General features: G+C 38.8%; 1 protein-coding gene across 1 annotated transcript; it reads left to right on the top strand.

The window, feature by feature from the left end:
- The first annotated feature begins 995 nt into the window (after positions 1-995).
- Positions 996-12742, top strand: LOC110530201 (proenkephalin-A). The gene is made up of 3 exons (XM_021613078.3): positions 996-1693; positions 1908-2048; positions 11568-12742. The coding sequence occupies exons 2-3, from the start codon at positions 1911-1913 to the stop codon at positions 12114-12116; spliced, it is 687 nt and encodes a 228-aa protein (XP_021468753.1). The 5' UTR covers positions 996-1693; positions 1908-1910; the 3' UTR covers positions 12117-12742.
- The last annotated feature ends 379 nt before the right edge of the window (positions 12743-13121 follow it).

Here is a 13121-nt window from a genome sequence, read left to right as displayed (position 1 = left end):
AATAAGAATTTGTTCTTAACTGACTTGCCTAGTTAAATAATGGTTAAATAAAAAAATATATAAATAAATTGTCATCTTCACCATTCTCATCATTATCACATCTTCATCATTATCATCATCGTCAACATTATTATCTGCATGATCATTGGCATTGTTTATCTCACACAATGGCATGCACATTCATGTCACCTCAATAGGATTTGAAGAGAGAACCAAACGGACTACTTTTTAGGCCGCAGTTGTAAACTATTGTATTCAGGTTCAATAGTCTAGACAGAGGCAGAATCAGCTTTAATCAGAGGTGAACATAATTACCAAGTTCCCTCCCAACCTCTCACCTCCCTTTATCTGACTAGGTGTGCTTTTTTGTTTACTCACTCTGATAAGGACAAGACAGCTGTAGACCATAATTATGGTAACTGACTGCTCTCAACTTCATATTACTGTCTGTAGCTCCTCTTTCCTGACAAACAGTTTGACGACAAACAAGGCTGTTAACAGTGTAAGGCCAGTTTTAATTAAAAGCCTAGGTCCAATACAAAATGATCTGTCCTTGCCTGACTAGGACTTTTCTACAGAATTCAGCAAGTAAAGTTTTCTAAGGAATCAATTTGACATATTTCATTGGATGCTTTTGTAACAAATCCCTGTGTAAAACATACAAGGATTATACCAAACATTAGGAACACCTTCCTAATAACACTGATGAAGTGGATTTAACAAATGACATCAATAAGGGATCATAGCTTTCATAGCTTCATAGCTTTTTGTCCTCAATGCTTTATACACTCAGTGTATATTGACGAAAGAGATTGCTGATCATGATGATTCAAATTGCCTTTTATTTATTTTTATACAGGTGCATATATCTTAAATAGGTGCCGACTCTTGGCCCTATGTGACCTAATCTCCCAGAGCAAGATGAGTGTGTCTCTGAATATTGTAGCTGTAACGTCTGGCACCATAATCCTATGGCACAGAACACAATCCACTCTATGGAGTGCTCCTTCAACAGAAAGGTGTGTGTGCTATCATCAGGATTATCATCTCATAGTTTACGACTTGACTAAGAAGTCATTTTTATTGATCTCTGTTACCTCATGACACATGTGATGTATTGTGGCAGTGTGACACAAATAACTGGTCCACCATGTTTCAAAATGAACTGAAAATGGTCATTATGTTAAAACAAATAAGTGTGGACCCCATTATTAAATGCAAACACAAAGCTTATTATAAGAAGTGACTCACATACCACACCTGTAGTCAAAGTATGACTGAATAGCCTACATTTTCCAAACATCCTATTATAGCCTGCAAGGTCAAATAAATCTAAGGAATATGAATTGCGTCAGTCTATGCGTCAAATTCCCCTCTGACGACTGGAAACATAATGATTACGTTTTCTGAGGACTACTTATACCTATCAAGATACTGAACTTGCATTATGAACTCAGCTCACATAAGCATCCATTTTGAGCATCCTCCTGAGTATTTAGCTTCGTGAACGACGAGCTCTTCCATCCGTGAGCCTTTAGAGAAAGCTGATAGGCTCAATCGCAACAGTTCTAAATTTGTTTTTTTCCAGCGACTTGGTAAGCACCGGGGGAAATACTATATTTGGTATAAAACCTCACAATCAACAGTTCCTACTGCAACACCACAGGGATTGAACTAAGCATAAAAAACAGAGGCAAGTATTGGCTTTGATGGTTTGTTTTTCTTGGCAACTTTGGAATGAGGATAACTGAGTTGAATTTAGAGTCCAATTAAGGATATAAATGGCTTTTTTCGTATAGTCCATGATTTAGCACTTCGTGAGAAATGAACAGTAAGTAAAACTCTAAATCACAAACGTTTTCTAATCAAGTCTTGGTGGATTCTCTCCCAAAACACATGTTCTCCAGTCTATGGCTGTCCCGGGGAACTCACTATGGAGGCTGCTTCTCTGTGCGTATTTTGCGCTCACGGTCGGAGCGGACTGCGAGAAGGACTGTGCGCTCTGCCTCAACCGCATACTGGGACAACAGACGGCAATTAACACTCTGGTAGGTAAATTTTGGACATGTTTTAATTCAAATGTTTTTAAAGTAAAGTAACTGGGTGCTACTTTTTCCGCGTCACTTTTTCGTGGGAAAGATTGCGCAGTAGGCAACCCACCTGTTTATTTTTGTGATTTCAATGTTAGGCAATGCTGTGTGAGGTGCATGTATCCTTGGAACACGACTTTATTAAGCTCTTTTTTATTTATTTTGATGCAGGCAGACAATTAATGAAATACCAATTAAATTAGGAAACCCATCATTTTAACTGCATCAATATGAAATGTCATAATAGTTTCGGTTGAATGTTTAATGTAGGCAACAACTTGTGTTGTTGGTCTAACTGGTGAACAGTTAGACCGACAACATGTAACCTCGAGACATTTCTATGCACCCATCATTCAGTTTTTACAATTACATGAGTAGGGTAGTAGGGGGTAACTGCCCCCCCCCCCATGTAATTCACATAAAGACCACAAGATGTCATCAAATTATTTCTCCAACACTTCCCCGGCTGACACTGTTCTTGTTGAACAAAAAAATGTTATTTCAACAAAAGGATATTTGAGGTAAGTTTATCAATTTTTTGTAGTTGTAGATATATTCCAATGAAATTAGATCTATATATATATATATATATATACAAGTAGGAAAGCCTTAAATAATCAACTTGTTTAGAGAGAAAAATGTAGATATTCTTTTAGTAAAGTAGTAATATGTTGGATGAGCGTGTTTGGGACAACTCACCCCCCCCCCCCCCCCCCCCCCCCCCCCCCCTTATAGTTATGAATGTGTTTCTACACATTTAGACAATGACTAGCACAGTTAGCGCTAGTTTATGCTAACTTTCTTGCTAGCAACTTCTCTAGCAGTAAATGCTAGCCAGCTAACTAGTTAGCATAAGATGCTAGGAGTACTAGCTAGCAACCTTACTACCAGATCGTCTGAGGTAAAATACATAAAAAAGATAACGTAACTTAATTTCAGTGGTAAATGTTTCCACTAGTTACTGATAGCTTTACAGTTAATGCAACTTTATAGAATTTTAGCTCTTTTACACAGCATTTTATGTCATATACAGTGCCTTGCGAAAGTATTCGGCCCCCTTGAACTTTGCAACCTTTTGCCACATTTCAGGCTTCAAACATAAAGATATAAAACGGTATTTTTTTGTGAAGAATCAACAACAAGTGGGACACAATCATGAAGTGGAATGACATTTATTGGATATTTCAAACTTTTTTAACAAATCAAAAACTGAAAAATTGGGCGTGCAAAATTATTCAGCCCCCTTAAGTTAATACTTTGTAGTGCCACCTTTTGCTGTGATTACAGCTGTAAGTCACTTGGGGTATGTCTCTATCAGTTTTGCACATCGAGAGACTGAAATTTTTTCCCATTCCTCTTGGCAAAACAGCTCGAGCTCAGTGAGGTTGGATGGAGAGCATTTGTGAACAGCAGTTTTCAGTTCTTTCCACAGATTCTCGATTGGATTCAGGTCTGGACTTTGACTTGGCCATTCTAACACCTGGATATTTTTATTTTTGAACCATTCCATTGTAGATTTTGCTTTATGTTTGGATCATTGTCTTGTTGGAAGACAAATCTCCGTCCCAGTCTCAGGTCTTTTGCAGACTCCATCAGGTTTTCTTCCAGAATGGTCCTGTATTTGGCTCCATCCATCTTCCCATCAATTTTAACCATCTTCCCTGTCCCTGCTGAAGAAAAGCAGGCCCAAACCATGATGCTGCCACCACCATGTTTGACAGTGGGGATGGTGTGTTCAGGGTGATGAGCTGTGTTGCTTTTACGCCAAACATAACGTTTTGCATTGTTGCCAAAAAGTTCAATTTTGGTTTCATCTGACCAGAGCACCTTCTTACACATGTTTGGTGTGTCTCCCAGGTGGCTTGTGGCAAACTTTAAACTACACTTTTTATGGATATCTTTAAGAAATGGCTTTCTTCTTGCCACTCTTCCATAAAGGCCAGATTTGTGCAATATACGACTGATTGTTGTCCTATGGACAGAGTCTCCCACCTCAGCTGTAGATCTCTGCAGTTCATCCAGAGTGATCATGGGCCTCTTGGCTGCATCTCTGATCAGTCTTCTCCTTGTATGAGCTGAAAGTTTAGAGGGATGGCCAGGTCTTGGTAGATTTGCAGTGGTCTGATACTCCTTCCATTTCAATATTATCGCTTGCACAGTGCTCCTTGGGATGTTTAAAGCTTGGGAAATCTTTTTGTATCCAAATCCGGCTTTAAACTTCTTCACAACAGTATCTCGGACCTGCCTGGTGTGTTCCTTGTTCTTCATGATGCTCTCTGCGCTTTTAACGGACCTCTGAGACTATCACCGTGCAGGTGCATTTATACGGAGACTTGATTACACAAGTATTTATCATCATTAGTCATTTAGGTCAACATTGGATCATTCAGAGATCCTCACTGAACTTCTGGAGAGAGTTTGCTGCACTTAAAGTAAAGGGGCTGAATAATTTTGCACGCCCAATTTTTCAGTTTTTGATTTGTTAAAAAAGTTTGAAATATCCAATAAATGTCGTTCCACTTCATGATTGTGTCCCACTTGTTGTTGATTTTACACAAAAAAATACAGTTTTATATCTTTATGTTTGAAGCCTGAAATGTGGCAAAAGGTCGTAAAGTTCAAGGGGGCCGAATACTTTCGCAAGGCACTGTAAATAGATAGCTTTTCAAATTATATCTCTCCCATTGTTTTCAGTCACAGGTGGGGACTGGATTAGGTGTGATTAGCGCAGGAGGTGGGCTCATGAGTTGTGCTCCAATTTTACTGGGGATAGCTTTATTTGTGACCTACAGGTACAAATTAGAATCGTGCAATAGCAAGCATAAGAGAATTGCCACATCAATGTTACACTGAGTTAATTACTTAAGTTACTGTTATTAAATGTTATATTTCAATGTTAATTATTGTTATTATTTATATTCCATTTCAATATTATATTACTTTTTTTTTTTTTTTATGAATTAAAAACAACTAATTAAAAACCTTTTGCTCCTGAAAGTAATTTTAAAGACTGCTGGGATTTAAAATCTTGCATTATTAAAATCATATTTAAGTGCAATTGTACATGATGGATTGTATGGAAAAGGAACAAAGAAAGAACATAAAAAATGAATGTGCAGGTGAGTTAAAAAAGAGGGACTTTACATCAAATCTCCTCGTAGTGCGGATATTAATGGTGACATGTATTTTTTTTAATTAATTTTATTAGGATCGCCATGAGCTGTTGCAAAAGCAGCAACTACTCTTCCTGGGGTCCACACAACACATGAAACATGACATAATACAGAATATTAATAGGCAGGAACAGCTCAAGAAAAAAAATAAAGGCACACATAGCCTATATATCAATGCATACACACACAAACTATCTAGGTCAAATAGGGGTGAGGGGTTGCATTATCTGTTGTTTTTTTAACCAGGATTGCTGTTTATTTGAGCAATATGAGACGGAATGGAGTTCCATGCAATCAGGGTTGGTTAGGTTACTTTCTAAATGTAACCCATTACAGCTACTAGTTACCTGTCCAAAATTGTAATCAGTAATGTAACTTTTTGATTACCCAAACTCAGTAACATCATCTGATTACATCCAGTTACTTTTAGATTACTTTCCCCTTAAGAGGCATTAGAAGAAGACAAAAATGAATGTTACCAATTGAACCACATCTATTGCAGGATAAATCATTGTTAAAGTTCACCTGGCCTGCCATCTATGGATGTAACATTTTACTTTATGGGTTGGTTATGTAGGCTTCTTCTAACCCATCGCATTCTACTACATATAATATTTTGATTCAATTATATCTTAATATTAAAAACCAAAGTCTATCAGACTTCCAGTCATTCCAATAAATGTTATTCCCCATGATCTTCAATATGGAAGTATAGATTAGCCAAATTGTTTTACCTGAGCATGACCCCAAAACTAAGGACTTATTAGCCAGCCATACTCCATTGTTTATGATTTTGTTGTCATGGAGGACTGATTGGGCTCATTGATTCGATTTGAAAAATAAATGCTGCGCTCATAGAATAGCATGCTTTGAGCACCACTGAAAGTGCTATTTACATGTGAAAATGAATGCCATATTCTGCATTTGCTATAGGCCTATTGTTTAACTTTTTGTTGGTGACACTTTGATATCTTGATAATATGCATCTGTTTAAAGGGTAAAACCACAGATGAAACAATAACAAAACCGCACCCCACCTCTGTTTTGGTAAAAGGCTGAGGGATGGGCCTGGAGAAATGTAACCACTCAGATTAATAGACAGAGCTATGGATGCAAGGACTGACCATCCATGATATCAACATTATTTATTAACCATGTTATGAGGATATACAGTATTTGTTTACATTTACAATGTTTACAAACATTGAAGAAAAACAAGCTTATATTTTGGGTTCTCATGTAGTGTGACAGTTGAACTAAGTTATATTCTTCAAGAATCAATGGATATATATATATATATAAAAAGTCCAAAAGTGGATGTAGCACCTACAGATTGCCCCTTTAAGTCTATAAAAAGTGTACGAGTTTGAACATGTGTTCATTAGGCCTATGGATTATATTTTTTTATCAGCATGAATTAATTTGAGCAATAAAAGCTCATAGTCTGGGATCCACACTGTGCAGCTGTTGCAAGAGCACATTTTTCATTGGCTGTCCACTGGTTTCAAAAATAGTGATTGATAGGCAGTTTAAACTTCTTGAATTCAACCCTTATTGGGTTCAAATACACATTTAGATTTGTGAACAGCCATCCACAACAACCACAATCCGTAAGGCGCAAATAGCTAAATGAGAGAGCAACAGTGTGATTCACATCAATGCGGTATGTAGATAACAATAATAAGTGATATCCGTATCGCCTCAGACTACACCACTGCTGTCATCCTTACCTCCAAGGATTTATTCAAAAAGGATAATCTTTGAATGCCGACAGCAGTCGTACCAGTAAGACATAACTTGGACTGTAGCCTACAAAAGCCTATTCCTGCTCTTTTCCTACAATCCATCAAAGCCACTTGGTATGTCATCATAGTGGTCTCTGACTTGTGGTCAGACTCGCTCAGGTGGAACAAACTTAAACTTACGTCTTTTTTCAATTCTGATTTGAATGTCATTGAGAAAACAGAGGTGTCAATTTTTTTGTTGTTGTTGCAAACCTCCTTTCTGAATTTAAAAGTAATCCTCAAAGTAATCATCTAGTTTTTCAGTATCTATAATCTGATTACAATATTTTTGCTGGTAACCTAACGGATTACAGTTACCGTTTTTTTATAATCCGTTACATGTAATCCGTTACTTCCCAACCCTGCATGCAATAATAGCTCTATATAATACTGTATGCTTTCTTGAATTTGTTCCAGATTTGGGGATTGTGCAACCCCATTTCCCCCCATATTTGATTTAAATAATTAAAATAAAATAACTAGACTTAGCTTTTAAGTATTACTTACTAAAGAATTTCTAAATCAAAGTGATACAATGGATTTTAACTCACTTGTGTGAAAGAAACCCTATGCCTTTTCTAAAAACAACATTTCATGAAACAACTAAAAAAGTGTAAACTGTAGCCATTTATTTCCCTTTACAGTTCATTCGCCTAAGCATGACCTTCATCCACATACCAATTTTTTCCAAATGTTGCTTTTTTGTGTCAGCAATTAGAGATTGTTCTTAGGGGGGGGGGGGGGGGGGGGGGCTAGTTACCCCCAAGTACCCTATTTGGTTTAATTGAGACATTTACAACAATATAGCTTGTATTAAAACCAAGACTGATCCATTTCCAGGGACATTTTCACTTTGTTTAAAGTTTAAAGGCAGGTTTCGGAGTGTCTGAATCAGATTAGACAATTAGTAGTACTATTTTATCCCAAATGGTCAACATCGAACAACAAATTACAAAAATGTACCACGATGAAAGGTAAGAGGGCTCAGAGTGGTGCAGCGGTCTAAGGCACTGCATCTCAGTGCTAGACGCGTCACTACAGACCCTGGTTCGATCCCAGGCTGTATCACAACCAGCCGTGATTGGGAGTCCCGCAGGGCGGCGCATAATTGGCCCAGCGTGGTCCGGGTTAAGGGAAGGTTTGGCCGGGGTAGGTCGTCATTGTAAAATAAGAATTTGTTCATAACTGACTTACCTAAATAAATAAAAAGAGTTCAGCCTCCAGAAAACCTGTCTTTATTTGTGACCTTAGTGTGTTTTAGTCTCACCAGGGGGCAGCATGTTAGTAGTTATGAGCTTCAATACAGCCTCAATTAAATGTTACTCTTCATTAATTCAAGCATTTTCTCAGGGTTTGATTGACACATTTCAGAGAGAGTTTATTTAAGCAAAAACCCCTGTGGTGCCTTATTGCTATTATAAACTGGTTACCAACATAATTAGAGCAGTTAAAATAAATGTTTTGTCTTACCCGTGGTATAAGGTCTGTTATAAACTTGGTGGGTCGAGCCCTGAATGCAGATTGGCTGACAGCCATGGTATATCAGACCATATACCACGGGTATGACAAAACATTTATTTTACTGCTGTAATTACGTTGGCAACCAGTTTATAATAGCAATAAAGCACCTCGGGGTTTTGTGATATATGGTCAAAATTCCACAGCTAATGACTGTCCAGGCACTCCGCGTTGTGTCCTGCGCAAGAACAGCCCTTAGCCGTGGTATGTTGGCCATATACAAAATTCAAAAGGCACTCGCACATCTGAGCAAACTTATTTGCAGGTGCATGGCAACAATTGAACAAGATGAAGGAAAAAGGAAACCGCACACTGCTCTTGATAGTATCACTGATCTTTAATAAGCTTTATGTATCGGCCTCACGGCCTTCGTCAGAGCTTTAGTACATTTTTAAAAATGTGCACCCTTATGTAGACCTAGCCCCACCCACATCCGTTCCGCACACATCGAAGGGGGTTGGAGGCAAAGGAAAAACAAATAAATGCTACCAAATATAACAATATGTATAAATAAGACGTATGAAACACGTCTGTAAAACCACAATGTGGACATAGCAAGTTTTCATTAGTCATTGGGTACATCATACGAAAACAGAGTAATCTTAAATAGGCACATAATTCATGTTCAAATTCACAAAAATAACATACATAGGCATTTCATCATTAAGTCCTTTAGGAAATAATGTCTGGAGGGTGAAAATCCCAAAACATTAAATTTTTCTCAGAGTATTAATAATATCACCTGTCTGATATCTTAACTTTCTCTATGCCACAAAATCTAAAGGTAGAAATGTCATGCTTCAGGTCATTGAAATGTACTGGGACTGGATAATCCCTGTCGTTTCTCCTGATTGAACTTTTATGTTCACTAATTCTCTGTTTGAGAACGAGAAGTTTTACCGACATAGCAGAGCCCACCTGGACATTTAATAATGTAAATAACATGGGTGGTGGAACACGTAATAATGTAATTTATTTGGAACCGTTTTCCTGTGTGTCGGTGGCAGAAATATTCACACTTCATCATATTGTTGCATCCTCTGCATTAATAGCTACCATTTGGTAGAGGGCGTAAAAGAGCCTGTCTGATTTTCTTTTGTGGCTAGCAGTTGGAATGAACCAATTTATTGCGTAAATTGCGACCTCTCCTATACACAATAAGTGGTGGATTTTTTAAAATCAGCCAGCAAAACTGGGTCCGATAATAAAATATGCCAGTGTTTTTTGACCACACCTCCCACTTTTCGCGAGTTCAAAGTACATGTAGTTGTGGACCTTACAGAGTGTTCTTTAGCTTTAGCGGGTCTTTTTTGTAACAGTTCATCTCCTTTCCCAATGCCAAATTAAGAGCTTCTTCCACATATTGTGGCGAATAGCCTCTTCTTAGAAACCGAATGCGCATCTCCGCTGCTTTTTCTAGGTAATCTTCTGTGGAGTGGCATATAAAGCGCAGTCTGAAAAATTAGCTTCTTGGAAGTCCCCTTTTTAATGGCTCAGGATGGAAGCTGTCCACCTGCAATAGAGTATTTCTGTCCGTTTCTTTTCTATACAGAGTTGTAAACAGGGTTCCATTTGATTTCTCAATCCACATATCAAGGTAATGAACACGTTGAGTGTCACGTTCAATAGTGAATTTGAGATGGGGGTCAATGTCATTGAGTAGTGCCATAAAATCTGACAGCTCTTTTTCAGTTCCTTCCCATATGCAAAAAATGTGGTCAATATATCGATACCACTTCAGAACTTTATTCAAAACTGGATTTTCGTTTTCATTATTAACAAAACGTTCTTCAAAAAGACCCACATAAAGGCGAATGTGGAGTCCATCAATGCTCCATTCGTTTGGAGGTAGTATTCATCATCAAACCTAAAATAGTTAGTTATACGTTATGTACCCAATGACTAATGAAAACTTGCTATGTCCTCATTGTGGTTTTACAGACGTGTTTCATACGTCTTATTCATACACTTTTGTAATATTTATGAAATACATATTGTTATATTTGGTAGCACTTATTTGTTTTTCCTTTGCCTCCAATCCCCTTCTATGTGTGGAACGGATGTGGGTGGGGGCAGGTCTACATAAGGGTGCACATTTTTTTAAAATTCACAAAAGCTCTGACGAAGGCCGTGAGGCCGATAAGTAAAGCTTATTAAAGATCAGTGATACTATCAAGAGCAGTGTGCGGTTTCCTTTTTCCCTTTTCCTTCATGTTGGCCACATACCACACCTCCTCCTGCCTTATTGCTTAAATTTACCATGGCTGTCAGCCAATCAGAATTCAGGGCTCCAACAACCCAGTTTATAATTGTTCTTAGAGATCATTTTTTCATATTATTCAAATACCTCCAATAAAATAAAGTAAAATAAAAATGAATCTGAGACATTTATTTTCCACGAGATAATGTATTCAGAATTATCTGTAGGCTAAACAAAAGCCCTCTTCTCTGCTGCTTTGATGTGCTCAGAAATAAAAAGACAAGTGCTATGAGGCATTAGATGTAGGCTAGTAACAGGCTTTGAGGAACGTCTCATTAACTGTGTTTGCCAGAAGCTGTTTAATGAACCAGATAAAAGTGTCCCTCCATCTGTTTCCCATCTTACTTATTTAATTACTCTTAAAACTAATAGAGAAGTATCATAACATATTGGTATAGGCAAATAGAATCCATTTGTTTGTACATCCAACTGTGTCTCTCTGGCATTGGAGAATAGCGGCCGCACCCAGTTATTTCATGCACCAGAATTGGACTTGTTTCTGCTCCTGTTAACTATTGTCTAATTAAACACTACTCTATATGTACAATTTGCCTTTTTATGGCAAAACATATATCACTATATCACTCCAGACAATATATTATTTCTTCACGGCTGTGTACCATGTGCCCCTTGATAGAGACAAGTCTCAAATTAAAACTAGATTTACAGAAAGGAAATGGGTTTGTGAGCCTCTGCTACACTTCTGTGTTTTGAGGTTCCCATCTCCTTCATATCTTTGCAGACATGCTCAATAGAATGTGAGGGCAGCCTGGACACCACGAAGCTCCGCCTCTGCCGAGACGTCCTATTGGAGGAGGAGCCTGTCGCTGTTGACGAAATCAAACAGGATGGGGTGGAGGGCGAGCAGCACCAGCTGGCCAAGAAGTATGGCGGCTTCATGAAGCGCTACGGGGGGTTCATGATCAGGAGGAGCCCACCCGTACAGGATGGAGGAGTGCAGGGAGGACAGAACAGCCCAGTGGCTGAGGAAGAGGACATCCGTCTGGAGATCCTGAAGATCCTGAATTCAGAGGCCGAGGCGCAGAGAGACGGAGAGTTGGCCAAGCGCTACGGGGGGTTCATGAGGAGAGGGGGGGACTTCGGTGCTCTGGAGGTGGCGGGCAGGCCATTGAAGAAGCGTTATGGGGGCTTCATGAGGAGGGTAGGGAGGCCTGAGTGGCTGGAGGATCAGAAGAACAAGGGGGGGCTCCTGAAACGCTCCTGGGAGGGGCAGGGGGTTGACTCCCCCCTGGCTGAGATACAGAAGAAATATGGCGGATTCATGGACTAGGGGCTGCCCCTTCTCCAACTCCTCCTGATGAGTCTGGACTCTCAATATTGATCAGATGATCCATTCTTATTCTGTTGTTGTGCTTGTACTGTGCTGCTTTTTGTTTGTTTGGGTTTACTGTGACAAAAAAAACACTTAGCCTATCAGGTGATGAGAACTACATTTATGACAACCAGTACTGTATGTTTTATGGGTTTGGTTATTTATAAATTAACCCGTGTTCATTGTGGTGTGCGCGGGCTGGGGCATGTGTGAAAAACCAATCATGGCATGACCTGTTTGCTCTCTCTCTTTGACTTGCCACTGTTTTTAAATCGATAGTTAACTTTTTTGAAGTGTTAGTTGATTTTAGACTTACCTGGGGTATTGTTGTGTCATCCAAACCATTTTTAATGGTTGGTTATTTAGTATTGCCCAGAATCTCTTGGCAAGGCAAGATGAAAATATGTCGGTGGCTAGACCTACTTTCCACCGTGCTCACACTTGTCTCAGTATGCTGATGTCGAAACATGTTGCTTTCAGTTGAAAATGTCCTCGTTTTGTGTTCTTTCTATAGAGAACAGAACAGCATTTGAGACCAATTAGTTGTACAAAACCTAATAAACCCATGAATCCTGCAGAAATAATTGGACTCCGCTCTGTCTTGTTCTGACTGTTTGATGTGTTTGTCAGCTTGGGAAGTGGAGCTAATGCTACTGTCTCACTCTGCCAAGCCCACCTGATAATAACTCTGGTGTTAGTGGTGAGGATAGGATTCATTTGACAGATTCACTCAGCTTGGGGGGAGATTTATTAAGCAAATGTAGGTGCTTTGTGGCCTGTCTATATTTTTGTACACATTGCTCACGTGAACACAAAATATTAACGGCAATTTCCCTTAGGATGTTGTCTCTTAGCTCCCCCAACTTCACGCAGTACCAAAACTTCACAGCTTGGCTAGATATTTAGCTTAACTTAATCCCCCCTAGAGGTCTATATGAAGAATGCTCTTCATAACAATAAGGC

This window comes from Oncorhynchus mykiss, chromosome 8 (assembly GCF_057628025.1).
Source record: "Oncorhynchus mykiss isolate SJ-2025 chromosome 8, ASM5762802v1, whole genome shotgun sequence".
Classification (NCBI taxonomy): Eukaryota; Metazoa; Chordata; class Actinopteri; order Salmoniformes; family Salmonidae; genus Oncorhynchus; species Oncorhynchus mykiss.
The sequence above is the reverse complement of the archived record's forward strand: the minus strand, read 5'-3'. Positions and strand labels throughout refer to the sequence as shown.

Bases quoted from the DNA above. Each gene is read 5' to 3' on its own strand.
- LOC110530201 (XM_021613078.3), top strand. From the start codon at position 1,911: ATGGCTGTCCCGGGGAACTCACTATGGAGGCTGCTTCTCTGTGCGTAT. The intron at 2,049-11,567 runs GTAGGTAAATTT...ATATCTTTGCAG, and splicing joins AGACGGCAATTAACACTCTG to ACATGCTCAATAGAATGTGA.